General features: G+C 31.1%; 1 protein-coding gene across 1 annotated transcript; it reads left to right on the top strand.

Annotated features, from left to right (window-relative positions):
- Positions 1–14,881: 14,881 nt before the first annotated feature.
- On the top strand, positions 14,882–15,939 carry LOC107626685 (putative calcium-binding protein CML32). Its single transcript, XM_088501184.1, has one exon. The coding sequence runs from the start codon at positions 14,974–14,976 to the stop codon at positions 15,514–15,516; it is 543 nt and encodes a 180-aa protein (XP_088357310.1). The 5' UTR covers positions 14,882–14,973; the 3' UTR covers positions 15,517–15,939.
- Positions 15,940–18,933: the final 2,994 nt, after the last annotated feature.

Genomic DNA, 18,933 nt, shown 5'->3' with positions numbered 1-18,933 from the left:
TACAATAATCTCTGTAATATGAATTAAGGAGCGATTCATCTTTGGCTTAATTCATAAAATCTGGAAATGCACCACAGAAAATAAAATAATTTTCTTTTTTTGGGTCTTGAGAAAATAAAGTGTGTTTGTGTATATTTTTTGTAAAAAATGGTATAAAAAACTCTAATAAGATGCATTTGCAAATTCCAATTTTTAATTGAGAAGCTACATAATAACTATATGCTACAAACTGGCATGATTTGTCAATGAACCTAGATAAGAATTTATTCAAAAGAGAAAGACAAAAGACAACAATGAAGAGCATGACATGACATGACTTGTAATTTCTAATTTCTACATTAGTCTTCATATAGCAGCAGCCAAATTTTTGTCATGATAAAATTGATCTATTTTTAAAAATAGGAGTTTTAGTAAAATGAAAGTTAGGACCATTTGTGGACTAGATAGCAAATAACCAACATCTAGCCTATTTTATTTCACCCCAAACCATGGAGGCTAACTCCAAAAACTAGTTCAACGAGTTAGCACAACACATCCAACATTCATAAAAGAATTGGTAAAAGGTTCCATAAGGAAATCAGAACAGAGAAATATATGAACAAATGTGAAACAATTTGGAGTAACTGAGTAAGCACCACATTACACACACTAGTATTAAGGGAAAGAAACTCATGCCCTTTGAAAAGTATACAGCATGTTAACAGTGTTAATTTTAGGTTGAATCAATATACAACTAATAAGTTAAAAAAATTGTGTATTGATATTCCATTTCCATTATATCATGCACATAGCTATAACTGTATTCAGCTACACTACGAATATTTAAAAATTAATCTTAATGCTTTTTGTGTACTGCTCAAAGTACTTTTTTCCTTGTTTCCTTAACTATAAATACAAGTTAATAATATAATAAAATATGATGTTATTTAGCTCTTATGCACTATAAGCAAATCATTAACTGTTTAACACCATAGAATGGTTAACAAAAGTATTAAGAAATGAGTTTTATTGGTCTGCATTCAAGTGCTATTATGTCTACTATTTTCATTAAAATGATTAGCATCTTGATGCATTTATTATTCATAATTTTATCCCTGTTAGGAGTATATTCTCATTAAGTGTTCTGCATTTTAAATGGACATTTGTTTTAAATTGATAATCAATCAATAAAATTTTTTTGCTGCCTCAATTCTCTCATAGTTGATGATAACTTGGGCAGGTTTCTTGGAGAAAAAAAGTACTTCTAATTGGAGAGAAGACAGATCCAGAAAGTGACAAAATTTCAGGTTCAACTTTGTGCCCTTTACATTCAATTGAAATAACAGTATTGATAAAAATTTTGTTCTTTGTAGGTTAGAGCGTCAAATAGTAGTACTATTTCACTACTATCGCCACCGCCGCCACCATTAATCTCTTTGGATGAGAACTATGGTGATGATAAGAATGACCTCAAGATTATAGCTGATAATTTTAGTATAGTTGAATAATATATTGAGAATTATAGTTGATATATCAATACACTTTGTTTATGTTTTGAATTATAATACTTTTTTTTTAGTTTGATAATACGATGAATTTATTTATTTTTTGAAATATTAAAAATATTTGAATATAAATTAGATAAAAATTTGTATTTATTAAATTTATATTTATATTGTATGAAAACAGGTTTATTTTGCAATGAAAAATTTTTTTAAAAAAAAATTCTATTTTACCTTACTGACGGATTTTGTATTTAGAGTTTGAAATGGTTTTTCAAGGCTCCAATTACCGATAGAAAATCCGTCAAAAAATCTGTCTCTAATTACCGACGGAAAATTCGTCAGAAAGTTTGACGTTCCAGGGAAATAGAGGGAAGAATTTACCGAGAAAAAATCTGTCGATAACTAGTAAAAATATGTCGGTAAATTACCGACGGAAAAAATCTGTCGGTAAATAATTTTCGACGAGACTTTTATAGAGGGACAAAATCTGTCGATAACCAAAAATTTCTCTGTAATAAAGACTAAATCTGTCTATAAATCTATCTGTATTAAGCAATTTTTTAGAACAAGGAAACTCCTCAAGCGTTGGAAATAAGAGGCCCCGAGTGTGATGCGTAGAGGAAAATATTTGTCCTGTTGCAGTGATTTCAGTAACCCACAGCAGCAACAAGTCTGGCAAGGAGCGACTGACTTTCAGTCTCCCTTCAATTCTGCTCTCACATGCGGTCCAAGTTGCGCTTCTATAGAGTCGCCGGAATGTGCAGAGCGAGCAACAACAGAGCTGTGGCTGGTCGGTCCCGAGCATATACACTGTGACAGCAGTGATAGGGATGAGAGAGCTCCAGGTTCAGTCTAGTGACATTGAGGGAGGAGTGTGAGAGTTTAGGGATCAAAACGGCATCGTTTGTGGAACAGGAAGTGAAAAAAAAAAAAAACATAATCCAGTGGATCATGTAAGTTAGTCGATTTGATCGGGTCTGATAACAATTGAATTTATTGTTATTATTATAAAAAACAGTTATGCTACACATACAAATCTTTTTGACTTACAAGTCTTACAAATTGGGACAAACCCAACAAAAGCTACGCTCACCCACAAAAGCGTGTTAACACGCACATCACGTTTCCAAAGCGCTCCTTCACCATTATGAACAAATCTTCTTCTTCTTCCTCAATGAAAATCACAACTGTTATTTTTTATTTGTGTTTCTCCTCCTCCTCTTCTTCCATCTTTTTTTCCTTCTTCTTTGTGTTTCTCCTCCCTTTTCTTTGCGTGTTTCATCTTCATCGTTGTGTTTCTTCTCCTTCTTCTTTTGATTTTGTAACATTATGTATTTTTTTCTTCTTTGTTTGATTTTTTTCTCCCAAAAAGAATTATGAGAATATGAAATAAGATGAAGAAGAAGAACCAGCAAAAGATGAGGAGGAGGAAGAGGAAGAGTTCTGAATTATGCAGAACTTATCAGAATAACAACACACCTAAATATCTTCGTTTTACACCCAAATTTACTGCAAATATAGAAATGAGTTATGTTACGTGTACACTAAAATCAACCACCAAAGTTAGACACCAGTATAAAATACATACTAGAATACAAATATACATTAAAAATAAATTAAACCACGCATGTATTTATACACAAATACATTGGTGGACGATTTTAATGGCTGATTTTAGTGTACAAATAGCATTTTTATACAGAAAAATGTTTCCTCTAAAGCTGCATTTTTTTTCTTCTTCTTTTCGTTATTTCTTTCTTTCTTTTAGTTAAATAAATGTAAGTTCATTTTCTTCCAAGTAATTTTGCAGCATTATGTGTTTCTTCTTCTTCTTTGCTTGATTTTTTTATTTTTATTCTTGTTAAGAGAGTAAAATAAGAAGAAACTTGAGAAGTTAAAACAAAAAGGAAAAGATGAATAAGAAAAAAAAGAAGAAGAAGATGGTGATAAAGATGAAAAAAAGAACCAACAGAAGATGAGGATCGGAGGAGGAAGAAGAAGAGTTCTGAATTATGCAGAACTTATCAGAATAAAAATGCATCCAAAACTCCTTAAAATACACCCAAATATCTTTGTGTTACACCCAAATATCTTCGTTTTACACCCAAATTTGCTACAAATACAGAAATGAGTTATGCTACGTGTACACTAAAATCAGCCACCAAAGTCAGCCACCAGTGTAAAATACATACTGGAATACAAATATACATTGAAAATAAATTAAACCACACATGTATTTATACACAAATACATTGGTGGCTGATTTTAGTGGTTAATTTTAGTATACAAATAGCATTTTTATACAAAAAAATATTTCCTCTAATGTTGTTTTTTTCTTCTTCTTTTCCTTATTTCTTTCTTTTAGTTAAATGAATGTAAGTTCATCATTTTCTAAGTAATTTTGGAGCATTATGTGTTTCTTCTTCTTCTTTGTTTTATTTTTTGTTTTTATTCTTATTAAGAGAGTAAAACAAGAAGAAACTTGAGAAGGTAAAATAAAAAGGAAAAGATGAATAAGAAAAAAAGAAGAAGAAGATGGTGATGATGATGAAAAAAAAAGCAGTAGAAGATGAGGAGGAGGAAGAGAAAGAGTTCTAAATTATGCAGAACTTATCATAATAAAAATACACCCAAAATTCCTTAAAATACACCCAAATATTTTCGTGTTACACCCAAATATCTTCGTTTTACACCCAAATTTGCTGCAAATACAAAAATAAGTTATGCTACGTGTACACTAAAATTAGCCACCAAAGTCAGCCACCAGTATAAAATACATACTGGAATACAAATATACATTGAAAATAAATTAAACCACACATGTATTTATACACAAATACATTGGTGGCTGATTTTAGTAGCTGATTTTAGTGTACAAATAGCATTTTTGTACAGAAAAATATTTTCTCTAATGCTACATTTTTTCTTCTGAATTGAACCACATCTCAGCCACTTGATTAGATTCAAAACAATAAAAAGAGGAGAAGACTTATAAATACTTGTATGAAAAAAATGCTTGTATGTGGAGAATAAACTGCTCATCAATACCATAGAGGGGCTGCAAAATATACCAAAAAATACACAATATTAAAACAAGCATAAACTATAGAATGCAAATAGAACTATAAAACCATCATTAAAAATAATAAAAATCAAATTCATTAATCATCATTAAATAGAAATTAAAATAATTCAACTAAAAGAATAAGACAATTCACCCTCAGTAAGATGAAAAGTCCTAAACTATAAATACACCCAAATTTTTCTAAAATACACCAAAATATTCTTGATTTACACCCAAACGTCTGATATAAAATGCATAAAATTCATCAGAACTAGTACATTAGATTCAATTCAAACAAGGAATAATGAATAACAAATTTTACAGGAAAAGTCCACGTATTATTCAGCTACACAATCATAAACTACTATCTGGATTCAAATTTAGATTCAGATTCAATTATTAACTGGAATTAAACTATACACCTCAGAAACTTCATTGAATTCAAATTCAAAATCCACTTTGCTCTGGTTCAGTTGACAATCTGAAATTGAATCATCCATTATCTTCAAAATGATTTCAGAGCGTGATTTCAGAAACAATGGAAAACGAGAAAATCGAAAAAAGAGAACAGAGAGAGAAACTTACGTAAACGGCAAAGGAGAAGACAGAGAGAAATGCACGAAAGAAATCGAAGAGAGAAAGCAAGAAAACGCAGAAGAAATTCGAAAAAGGAAACAAAATCCTTTTGAAAAAGGAAGTTATATATTCGCATGTTAATTGATTGAAAAATCTGTTACAGAGGCACATAAAATATATGTGCCATAAGAAGCACGTTTTAGGAATAAGGGATATTGAGAACTTATAAGACTTTTACAGTGAAAAGGCTTGTACGTAGAAATTAATTGTATAAAAAATTAGTTTTATTCTAATTTGTTAACTGGTTAATTAATACGTCCAATAAGTGTCTTTAAAAAAAAATGTTTACGCGTCTTTATAAAAGTATCCGCAAACTTTTTATTAGTCCTATTTAAATCAACAAAGACTTTCAATAGAGATAGATGGAGTACCCATACAAGCAATACTTTTTTTTTTTTTTTTACATTTTGAGAGTTTAAATCCAAAACTTCTTGTTAAAAAATTAAAGAATAGTATTTATTATCTACCTTAATTAATTTCGCATTACTTGTGAATCTGTTTTTTTCTTCGACGCTGAAAACAAAAAAGTTTCTAATATTCCCTCACGGTACATTATCTTCATCTAGTTTTCATTTTCTTATTTGGTGTTCGAACACTATAAATAAGTTGACATAGCAAAGTTGTTTCACTTGATCCTCATCGTGGATCTCTATTTCTTCCATAAACATTAGCAGCAAAAAGGCATGATACCAAATCTTCTAATGGATTTGAAACAGAAATTCACTGTTCTACTAAAGCGATTAAAAGAAGCTAGCAAGTGAACCTTGAACACGTGTCCATGGTAGATAAAAGATAGAAGGTGAACCATGCATGTTGCCAAATACGCGGCAAGTGAGATAAGATAAGCAATAAGCATTCATGAGCTTTATAAGTAGGGCATGGTGTCATGGTGGTGGATACACGTTTTCCCCAAAAGAGGATTTCATTATTGACCTCAAAGATACACACATTATTTTGTAAAGACTCGCATTATTATTGGACGTATTAATGAATCGGTTATTTTTTAATTTCTTAACAAATTAGAATAAAATCGATTTTTTTATAACAATAACAATAAATTCAATTTTTTTTAGGGATGTAATTATATTTTTAAATTTTTAGGGATTCAAATGTCTACAAAACAAAAAAGTTAGAGATATATTTATCTTTTTATCAAAAAATTTAAAGATATTCGATTTAGATTGTGTAATTCGATCAGATCAAACCGGGTCTAATAATTATAATGCAGACAATTGGATTTATTATTGTTGCTATAATAAACCGATTTTGTTCTAATTTATTAAAAAATAAATTATTAACCGATTTAATAAAGATGTCCAATAATAACATGACACGTATAAACATTTTAAAAAAAAAAATATTTTTAGTGTCTTTATTAGAGTGGTCTCCAATTATTTTTAATATAAAGATGAAGATGATATTTTAGTTGAATATCGATATTTAAAATTTATTGTGAATGTGCATAAAGAATGTTGTTACAATATGACATGTGTCTAACATGCATTTTACGTGTGGACCAGAATATAAATATTTGTCTAATATGAATTTTGTGTATTGTTAAAATGTTAACATGTGTCTAACATATATTCTACATATTGACTCTCCACTTATAAAATTTGCATACCTAATATACCAAATAATTTTATTTTCAACAAAAATACCAATATTTTTTTATATAAAAAAAATTAGCCTCAAAGATACTTCAACCAGACGATATCTTTTCCCCCACCATCTCTTCTTCAATGATTCCCACAAAACTCTTCTTCTCATTTTACCAATAACTGTAGTTTCTATTCTGTCAATAGGAGAAATCATATTTGAATGCGTTTTATTTTGGATTTTTTAAATAAATAAAATAAATATTTAATTTATAGATTAATATGCTGCAAAAAATTAAATTATGTTTTTGTGCATTATTACTCATTTCATTTATACCGTCACCGAAATAAGTATAATGAATAAAAAAACGTATATTTTATCACGTCTAAATCCATAAATTTATATTATTTTATTTATTAAAATTTTTTTATAGAAGTGTTTGTTTACTAATATTAGAGTGTGTTCTAATCTATTAATATTTAAATGACTAAAAATTTAAATATATGCTATTTTTTAAAATATCAAAAACATAAAAATTTTAAATTCTTTTATTTAGAAATTGAAAAAATAATTAAAAAATAAATTAGAATTCTTAATTAATTTTTTAAAATATTAAAATCAAATTTAAATTACTGACAGATAAAATTAATTAAAACAATAAATATAAATAATTTGATTTCTTAATTAGTGATCTTGAATTGAAGTTCGTGGCTAAAATAAAAAGTATCATTTTTGAGTAATTTTTACTTGTTTTGTTAAATATCAGTTGACTCTAATTAGACTGATGATAAGTCTATTAGTTTGAATTTTTATTTTCTATTTTTTTTAATTTGTTTATGTTCAAGATTTTGTGAATAAAAAAGATGAAATAATAAAAAACAATAAAATTTGATTTTTTGTTTTTTACCTTCTATTTTTACTTTTTTTTTTTAAGAAAATTATTGTAAAAGTAAAACACCGAAGATTCAAATAAAAGAAATGAATACACAATGTTATTCCATCTTTAATTCAATTAAAAATTACTAATGAGGGTGTTGACATATATAATAAGTATTAAATGTGACAAACTTCTAAAACATTACCATTATGAAGATAAACATAAAAAAAATAAAAATGGAAAAATAGAAAATTAACTCATAAAAGATTTAAGACCAAGTTTTTATTTCTATGTAAAACCAAGTTTATCTCTACCAAATTAAAAAAATTATATATTTTGGGAAGATATACAAGGTATAGTGTTTTTTTTTTTCGAGATTGAAGATGAACATTGAGTTATTTTTAAAATATTAGAAACACAAAGGACAGAAAAAAGTTAAGAATAATAATATTGGTATTTATCCTAAACGTTTAAAACAAAAATGATGCTTTACCTTAAAACAAAGATCGCAGATAAATTCTAAATAATTTTCTTAACTATTAGTTAGAAATTTGACAAGATTATAATTATAAAAATATTTTTTACGTTCTATGATATTATTCTAGCATAGACAAAAATATTAATGCCGTTGTTTTAAATTCTCAGCCTTCGGAGAGCATTACTTCTTATTAATGTACCACAATCTTCTTGATTTTTAATTTATTACTAGTGAATTTTAAATAGTTAAACATGACTCCGTTGAGCAAGCTAGTTTGTACAAATATTAATGGATATAATATTTGTTAATTAAAAATACTTCTGTTTTATTTGAATTTTTGTTCCATTGTTAACAACAAATAAATCAACAATTTTCGAGTTTTGTTTCACAATTTTAATTTAAGGAGCGGAAACGACTCCTTTTGTGGATATTTCAAGGTCTCAATTGTAGTTTCGAAAGTAAAATTAAAGATGAAAAGAAAACATACAAAGTGCCGGAGGCAAAGTAAAATGCAGAAATTAAAACAAACAGGAAATTAAAAAGAAGATGAAGGAAGAAACATGAACGTAAAAGAGAAAAAGACGTAAAAGTAGAGGAATTTTATTAATAAAAACGGGAAAAAAGCAAAGTACAAGTGTTTGTGTTCAGAGAAATTACTTAAGATTCCCAATTTTACTCTGTGATGCCAAGGGGCTGAGAGCGTTTTTTGGGTTTCTAAGCGTTTTTCAAGAAGAACTGAACTGATTACAATATTTTCCTAAAACTCTATTTATAGACTAGCCTAATATCAGCTAACAGTTACCATTTGTACACCACTTACAGAAAATTTGAATTTCTTGTAACTGTTCCCGCACTTCTTACTTGATGTTAATTTCAAAATTTAAATAAATAACCAACTATCAAATGATATAATTTAATTTAAAATAGATATAAATATTATATATAGGAACATTACCAAATAACTAATTATTTTTTTTTATAATTTTCTTATAAAAATTATATTTTGCCTAACAAGATGCCCCCAAGATTTCTCACTTGAAGATATGTAATGATTGAAACTGAGAAAACTTAGTTGTTTATTGACATTTTTCTTATTTTTGATATTAAGAGTCAATTGACATTTTAGACACATCCGCTTGACAGATTAAATGCCTACTAGTAATAGACTTAACAGAATTTCTAAGTCTATAAAATTTTTTACATTAATAGTTGAACTGTCAATGGGGTCTATTCTTTTGTATGAAATTTTTAAGTGTGTCAAATGATATCTGTTCTAATTTCGGCACATTAAATGTGTATCAATTGACCTTTGTTTTGATCTTTAATATTTCAATTAAGAGTTTTTTGACACACACTTTCATTGTTTTAATTGACACAATTTTCCTAACTTCAGAAGTAACAAAATCTTAATTTCGTGAAGTCGTTTCTTTCATATGTTAAACTCTATGTGTCAATTAAATTTGATAAAATTTCTAATCCTATAAAATCTCCACACTAATATTCTAATAGTTTTGACTCCAAGTGCTAAGAGACTCAACAGAATTTCTAAGTTAATTAGGCTTTTATATTTATGAAGTACATACCCAAATGTCAATGAGAGATTATTTTTGTCCAAGATTTTGAACTTGATGCATTTTTTTTTAAATAAAACCATTCATATCTATTTTACACATCTCAATACTTTTAGGATTAAATGACTTGGTGTCAACTGTCAGTGGCTTGACTCCAGGATTATACATCCTAAACTCCACATGCATCTCATCATAGTAACATGTACTATTATTAGCAGGAACTTCTTCCACTCCTCCATCTTCGTTCCAGAAAATCAATTTTTGATGTAGAGTGGATGGAATAGCACCCATTCCATGAATCCAATCACGTCTCAAAAGCAAGTTAAAACCAGCTTTAGAAGGAATAACAACAAGTAGAGTTGGCCTATTGACAGAACCAACCTCAATTGACAGCAGAACCACACCTCTAACAGAAGAAGTCCTTCCATTAAAATCTGTTACCTCAATGCTACTTTTAATCAGCTCTTTTTCAGTCTTTCCAAGCCTTCCCATCATTCTTTCAGGCATGAGATTGACAGCAGCTCCCCGTCAACTAAAATCTTATTAACTATCATTCCATCAACACGAGCCTTGATATGCAATGGACGCAAATGCTCCTTGTCATTTTCAGTAGGTTTCTCAAACAATCCTCCATCACACATATTGTCATCTAGTAACAAGCATTCACTTCCAGGAAAGACATCATAACAATCATCTTCTAATGACTCTAATTTCCGCATTTGACTATACTCCTCAGGTAGTATTGACACCACAGCTATAGGTTGCTTAACACCAAATATTACTTCTAAGTTGTCATCAAGACCAGTGTCAAAATTATCAGTAATTAAATCTTCATCCTTTTCTCCCTTGTGTTCAACCATTACTTTCTTTCCAGCAAGATTCTTCTTTGCATTTTTATTGTATTTAGGGTGATTAGAAGAATTGCCTGTTTCTGCAGACTTGGCCATGGTTGGCAAAGGAGGAAAATCTACTCTGTGTTCCTTGTATGGATCCAAAGGAACATACTCAGGTATATTCTCTTTCTTCTCAAAAGTTGTAAAAGGAGAATATTTTGGAATATTTTGACAATTTTGCCAAGGAGAATAATTAGGAACCTGCTGCATGTTAGGATTATAACAAGAATAAATTGGCTTTGAGGGAATAGGCACAATTTTTGGAATATATATACTACCTCCGTCTTGTGCATGATTCATGTTCCATAACTGAGACTTATAGTACCTGGGCTTAAAAGGTCTAGGCTTCACCCATTTGTTTTTTCCTCTTGCAAAAGCAGTAGGTCGATTCTGCACATTTTTCACATTCTGGACCCATTTATTGTTTGAAATTTTGGTGGGAGGAACTCTTGTCTTTTGAGAAAATCCATCAAGTTTTTCATCAATCATGACCACAGTCTTCATCTTCTGGTTGATGGGTTGTACCCCAGTGTTGTTGACGCACTTGTTCAAAGGAGTTTGACCGCCCAACTTTTGTTTTTCCTCGGCTATCTTCCGCTTTAGCTCGTTAGTTTCATTTTCTTTTTCAGCAATCTTCTTTCTCAACTCAGTCTTTTCTTTCTCTTTAACTTTGTACTTTTCAAACTCTTTTGCAGCTTCCTTGTCAAAAACAGCATTGCACTTTGGGCACATGGCGATGGTGCTATCAGATTCTTTAATTCTCAACAAAAAATCTAACAAATCCTCACCAGGACGAGGATAAATTGGCTTCTTGTCTTGCTCAAAGATCCTCAGGTCTTTATTTTCATCTTTAGCACTAACCATTGTGGCATCAACTTCTACCATGTTGATTGACAAGTTGAATGGCTCAACATAATTTGAGTCAGCAGTAAATGGTTCAGTGTCCACCTTCAAAGTAGTTTTATCTTCAAACTTCAACCTTCCCTCCTCAATTGCTTTTTGTATCAAATTCCTGAAACGGACGCAATTATTAGTGGTATGTGAGAACACCTGATGAAACTTACAAAAAATTTTATTCTTTATTTCATTAGCTGAAGGCATCTTTTCTCTTTCTGGTAAAATAAGCTGTTTATCTTTTAATAAAACTTCAAATATTTGATCTGTCTTAAAAATATCAAAAGAATAAGTCTTATTTTCAGTTTTGGAATATGAAGAAACCTTTTCTTTTCCTTTAACAGGCTTCAAAGATTTGCATACATAAGGAGGATCCCCACGCAATTCAGCAATATAAACCTCTTTCTTATCTGAATCACTACTATCGGAAAAACAATCCACGATATGCAACCTTTTTAGAATTTTTTTTTGAAATTTTCTTTTTCTTTTTTAATTTATTTTATTTGTCTTACTCTTTCAGCTAACTGGAAAAGATCTAAAATATATTAATTGACAAGTTTCTCCCTAACTCCAAATTCTAACCCATTAGTAGCTATTTTGACAACTTCAGCTTCTGGAATCGGGGTAAAATATTTATTCCTCATGTTTCTAAACCATGCCAAATAGGTGTCAATGGATCCTCTCTCTGCACGTTTGACAGAGAATAAATCTGTAAGACTAACTTTTAATTCACCTCGGAAAAATTGATCATGAAAATTTTTTTTCTAGTTGTGCCCAAGAATGAATAGAATTTGGTCTCAAGTTGGAGAACCATGTAAATGCATTTTTTGTTAAAGAAGAAGGAAAATATCTCATCTTGAGATATTCATTAGAAGCTGCTTCCCCAATTTCAACAGTATATCGAGCAATATGCTCTACTGTAGACTCATTTTTCTCTCCAGAAAATTTTGTAAGAGATTTTGAAATTTTCCAGCCTCTTGGAAGCTCTGCTTGTTGGACACATTCAAGAAAAGCAGACACAAAATATGATCTATTTAAACAACCCACATTAAATTCCAAACGGTTTAAAACTTGTTCGACATTTCTTGCTAGATTATAATGCCCCCTAAGTTGTTTTGCCTAAGTCTTTCTAACATATCATCAGCATTTTGACCATGTCTAGGCATATGAACATCATAATTAGGAATTGCTCCACCGTTCTGATTGACATTATCAAATCTTAAACCTTGGTTGTCATTTTCTTCTAAATTTACCACAGTAGCAATCCTATTAACTTGCCTATTTAATTGTTCAATTCTAGTGTTTGTGTTTTCTAAAAGAGGATTTAAAACTGTCACCATTTGATGAGTTAACATGTTTACTAGATCATGGTGGCTTTCATCCATCTGTTGCCTAATATTTGCTAAAGATCCCACGGTTTGACTAGGTTGATTAACAGGCATTGCTCTTGACATGTCGGGAAATACAGGTCTGGAATTTTCTACCCTAGTGACACTAGTGACAGTGGATGTAGTAGAATTAGATGTACTATTATTTCCTGTATTAATAGAACGTGAAAATTTTTGTTGTGATACGTGTGAACCTGACGCCCCAGAAACAGGTACATTTGACATGCCATATGGATTTTGATAAATAGGATTTTGAAAAGTTGAGTAGAGAGGCACAGGCAATCCTTGTGTCACCATGGAGGGAACATACCCCGGTGGCAAGCCATATGGCGGCCACCCCACGGTATTTATGTGAGTTGTATTTAACCCTGTATGGGCATGATCAACGCCATCATGCCTCACTGACATCAAGGTAGGCTCTACGTTTGAAACCACAGGAGAATTTCCGGATTCATTTCCTCTAATCTCATCACTAGAAGTAGAAGAAGATGCTGCAGAAGTATTTGACATGTCAACTGACGCTGATTTCCTTGGCTCTGGACGCACGAACTTACCACTGCACAACCACATGCAAATTCAAAAACTCTTGATTTTTCTTTTGACAAATTACAATCTATTGACAAGGTCCCACTGGGCGAGCCAATTTGTTTTACTTGAATTTTTGTTCCATTGTTAACAACAAATAAATCAACAATTTTCGAGTTTTGTTTCACAATCTTAATTTAAGGAGCGAAAACGACTCCTTTTGTGGATGTCTCAAGGTCTCAATTGTAGTTTCGAAAGTAAAATTAAAGATGAAAAGAAAACATGCAAGGTGCCGGAGACAAAGTAAAATGCAGAAATTAAAATAAACAGGAAATTAAAAAGAAGATGAAGGAAGAAACATGAACGTAAAAGAGAAAAAGACGTAAAAGTAGAGGAATTTTATTAATAAAAACGGGAAAAAAGCAAAGTACAAGTGTTTGTGTTCAGAGGAATTACTTAAGATTCCCAATTTTACTCTGTGATGCCAAGGGGCTGAGAGCGTTTTTTGGATTTCTAAACGTTTTCCAAGAAGAACTGAACTGATTACAATATTTCCTAAAGCTCTATTTATAGACTAGCCTAATATCAGCTAACAGTTACTATTTGTACACCACTTGCAAAAAATTTGAATTTCTTGTAACTGTTCCCGCACTTCTTGCTTGATGTTAATTTCAAAATTTAAATAAATAACCAACTATTAAATGATCTAATTTAATTTAAAATAGATATAAATATTATATATAGAAACATTACCAAATAACTAATTATTTCTTTTTATAATTTTCTTATAAAAATTATATTTTACCTAACCACTTCATATAAATAATCAAATTTATTTATAATATTTTAATAAAATTTTCTATGGAATATCAAATATATATTTTTATATAGGTAATTTTTTTTTTGTGACTTTTATATAGGTATTTTCTCTCATAGTCTCGTACATATTGCAAGCGTACCGATGGATCGGTCTTCTTTCTTTTCTTTGTAACGAATCCCTCTATATTTTATGCATTATTTTGCAATGAATCCCTCTTTTTCTTCTTTCTTTTTTTAATTAATTTCTGTTGTGCTAAATTATTAGAATAACTTGATTAAATTTAATTATTAAAATAACTTGATTTAGCATCGTGGTATTTTCATAAAGTGATTGGTAACTGATTGGCCACTATTTTTTATTTATATGCAGCATGAATGTTTATCAATAAAGTGTTTAATGAATTATAGTTCAAATGACATAATATCCTAATGCTCACTTAAGAGGTCGCGAATTCGAGTCTCCAATTTTTGATAAAATAAATAAATAAAAATAAAAATAAAGTGATTAGAAAGCAATCCTAAAGAGCCACCTCACACTGCGGAAGAATCACGATGAGACGTAGCCGTTCAAGATTCTCATTTTACTATACATTTCCACTAATTAAAAAGCTTATCTCAACGGAATCCGAAGTTTATATATATATTCAAGCCTTCACTTAGTAGCAGCATTCACAAAACCAAAAACTTCTTTATCTCTTAATTAGTATTTATATAGTCATAAGTCCTATATTATAGATAGATAATTATGTCAGATTTGAGTTTCCTTCAGTTTCAAAGCGATAGTTCTATAGAAAAATCTTGTTCTCCACCCAAAAATTCATCCTCCAATTCGAGTTTCCAGCCAAAGGAAGAGGAAATAAAATGGGTGTTCGACAAATTCGACGCAAACAAAGACGGCAAGATCTCCTTTGAAGAGTTCAAAGCCGCGATTATCACCGTGGGTTGGAATCTCGGTGATGCCGAGGCTTTGAACTCGTTCAAGGCCATCGACACCGATGAAGATTCTTTCATCGATTTCGACGAGTTCATGGGGATGTTTAAGGGGGAGGATAACGATGACGAGAACGTGAAGCAGATGGAGATGAAGAGCGCTTTCCAAGTGTTTGATTTGAATGGTGATGGGAAGATTAGTGCGGAGGAGTTGTCCCAAGTTCTCAAGAGGCTTGGCGAAAATTGTAACGTTAGTGATTGTAAGAAGATGGTGATGGGTGTGGATGGTAACGGTGATGGGTTTATTGACTTGAATGAGTTCATGACCATGATGATGAGTGGCAACAAACTGCCTTAATTAAGTGGAATAAAATGATATTGGTGTTTCAACTACTATTTTAGTCACTGCTAAAATGGTTAGAAGAACCACTATGCTGTTTACAATTCAATATCAGAGACTCAAATAGTGCAATTGGAATTTCAATAATCAATTTGTATGGAGGCTAATTATTTCATTATCATAGGATAAAGAATGATTTCTACTTGGTAGAATCCATATATACTTTATTCTATAATGATACGAACAGATGAATCATCTTATCAATTCTCTCAAGAGTTGGAAAGATTAGCCTCTTGATATGGACATCATGCTCAAATATTCGACATGTGTTCCGTTTCACTTTAGGTCTCATAATTTGTTTTAACGAATAATACAAGTGTATCAACGTGCTTTGTTGTTCCATAAGTTCAAATAACTAAATAACATTATTAGTACGTGAAATAGACACAACTGCAAATTTCTTATGGTATGCATTTTTCAAATTGAACTGTAAGCGGTTCTTTGCAAGGATTCAATTTCCATATATGCACGTGCACTTAATAAATTAAGAATATGTATATTGAAATATTAGTCATTCAAACTAATTAAAAGAACAATAATTGTGATTTATTTTCGAACTGAAATTGAGTCTGAACTGATTTTATAAACAACAGCAAGTAAATTTGGTTTCTTTGCCAATATTTGTTGGTGGTGTTACTATATCTCTTGGTGTTTATTAGATACCTAGAACATAAAATTTGAAATGGTTTATTCTTGTTTTGTAATCTATGATTAGCTTCAGGAACCATTTTATTGGATGTTGCTGAATTGCTATAACTAGCGAATAGATGTTTCTGTAGTTAGAATTACTACTTCGAATGTTGGTTTGATATGGTATTAATTGATGTGGGTTTCATATTGCATCATCAACTATGTTTTATTGAGAACTCTTCTGATATTGCCTATGATGTTTGTACAGCCACTAGAACAGCCAAGGGAGGGAAACAACGGAAGAAGACAGATGCCTAGGTAAGAAAAAATCAATATACATACCTTAGTCTATCCATGGCATCCTGATAGAGTTATAGGCGTTCATATACCCATTTGCCGACTTAGATTTGTTTCGTGTGAGCCTAACAAAGTCTGTTTCACAGCAGGTTCATGATTTCATGTTGCGGATTTTGTCAAGTTGATGGTGACAATCAAGACAAATCCTCTGCATGGATGGTGCTCATGCTAGGCATTATGATGTTTCTTTTCTTTGTAAATTGGATGGTTCTGAATTTATTTTTTGATCTATCATATTTTAGGCATTTGAACTTTATATACTTAATTGAGAAGTGAATTGCTCGTGTTTTGTTAGATACTCCTAAGCAGGTTTCGTATGTTAGGTATTTTAAGATTCTCAAGCAATTAGTTTTCAATCTATGGATATCAATAGTTCATTAAGAAATGCACTGCATATTTATACTATTTCGTCAACCCTGATCGGTGTACAGTACACATTTGTTCATGCCTATGCTTAAGTTGCAGTTCTTTCCATTCACTAAGCGTGGTGTTAACTAAAATGAGGCATTATTTATTTTTTTTTATCACTGTTTTCTATTGCTGAAATTGTGACGTTGATGGCAGTTTAAGCTTTGCACTGCCTTCGGTCATAATCAATCTACACAGCCGGTTCGTTTATGGTGGCACCGGTGAATTTAACCAGGATTTTAATAGGATATTGCTACTGATAGGCACACGGATGTTACTTTTCCTTGTAAGTTGGATGATTCTAAATCTGTTTTCTCAACTATAATATCTTAGTCATTTGAACTTGTGAGTCCTTCATTCAGAAGTGTGTGGCTCGTGTTTTGTTATATACTCCTCAGCAGGTTTCATATGTTAGGTATTTCAGGATCCTCAAACAGTTAGTTTTAATTATTGTGGATGTCACGAGTTCATTAATGAATGCATTGCATAATTATACTATTTCGTCAACTCTGGTCGGTGTATTTTAATTGGATGTTGCTACTGATAGGCACGCGGATGTTTCTTTTTCTTGTAAAATGGATGGTTTTGAATATGATTTCTTTGTTTCATGTGTTACGCATTAACGACAGCGTGCATTTCATTGAGATATGAATGGCTTTTATTTTTTTCTAAATGGCAAATTTCGGGCCGGATTTAATACATTTATTTTTTTGCGAACAAATAAGTGATACCTCATTTCTTTAAAACCATAGTAACCAAATATTGGGGAACAATAACAACATTTGTACTTTTGATTCTTTTAATGAATACTTCATAACAGGATAAATGAAAGTGACAAAACAGAAAAATGAAGAGTTTATTCAGTTGTGTCTAAAGGACCGAGAAATCTAGCTAAGAATGACAAATTACTCATGCCAAGAAACCTGACTATAAATGCCTAAAAGAGTTCAACAGATTCATGAATCTGCCACCATCTGATGAATTCCATATAGTAGAATCCTCAAATCTGTTGTCTACAGAACCTTGACGATCATTATCTATTTGAAGGTCAACAACATCCTACAAGATCCACAACACAAAGAGAACAACATATATGAATCAGGAACACCATTCCATATAAAAAATTTAACATAGACGTCACTTCTGACACATACCGGTTGTGATTTCCTCTTCCTTTTTTCCATTGACTTCTTGATTGACTTATCTGCTCCAAGTCTCTTACCCTTCGGCCGTCCTTTGGTTTTCACCCTTGAGGGTCCCTGTATGTCATGTAAAATAACATCGCATGTGCTCCGTGCATCGTATTCTGAGTCCCATCAAGAGTAGTGGAACGCATGCTGGCACAGTGATCAGTCAGCTTGAATTTCGCATCCGAAAGGGCAATATAAACTACCAATAATTTTGTCTTTTCTAACATAGATCTTACATTTCTTCTACACAACCCAATTAATTTCCATATCCACTATCTATGTCTATCTCTATTAGAATTTTTAGTATCAACGACATTAGTTAAGCATAGCCTTCTCCACAACCCAATGTATTCAATTGCAATCATACCTTATTAACATGTCCACTAGCAACGTCAACGTCAGTGTGCCACATTTTTTTCAAAGAAATAAATTTAAGAAACATCTAAAAAACATGGAAAAGAAACATTCACACTTCAGGTTCTCATATAACATCATGCAATTCAAGACTAACATATACAACATACAACATACCAAGGAACCCTCTTGATTAACAACGCCATCGTCATTCAATTCATCATTGCCTTCACTAGCATTGATCACTGTGCTATTCAGTTCCCCTTCCGGAAGTGAGTGTTCCATGGAGAATTTTTTTTCCCGAATATTTGCGCCGCGACGGCCACTTCTTCTTTTTAGAGTAAAAGCGGCACTCACCGAGGAAAAGCAAGGACGGAGCCCCGGTTTATATCATTTGATGTGGATGGTCTCAAGCAAGTGATGATGATCAACGTGA

This window comes from Arachis ipaensis, chromosome B1 (genome assembly GCF_059453495.1).
Source record: "Arachis ipaensis isolate K30076 ecotype BB chromosome B1, ASM5945349v1, whole genome shotgun sequence".
In the NCBI taxonomy this organism is placed as follows: Eukaryota; Viridiplantae; Streptophyta; class Magnoliopsida; order Fabales; family Fabaceae; genus Arachis; species Arachis ipaensis.
This window is presented reverse-complemented; position numbering and strand designations above follow the sequence as displayed.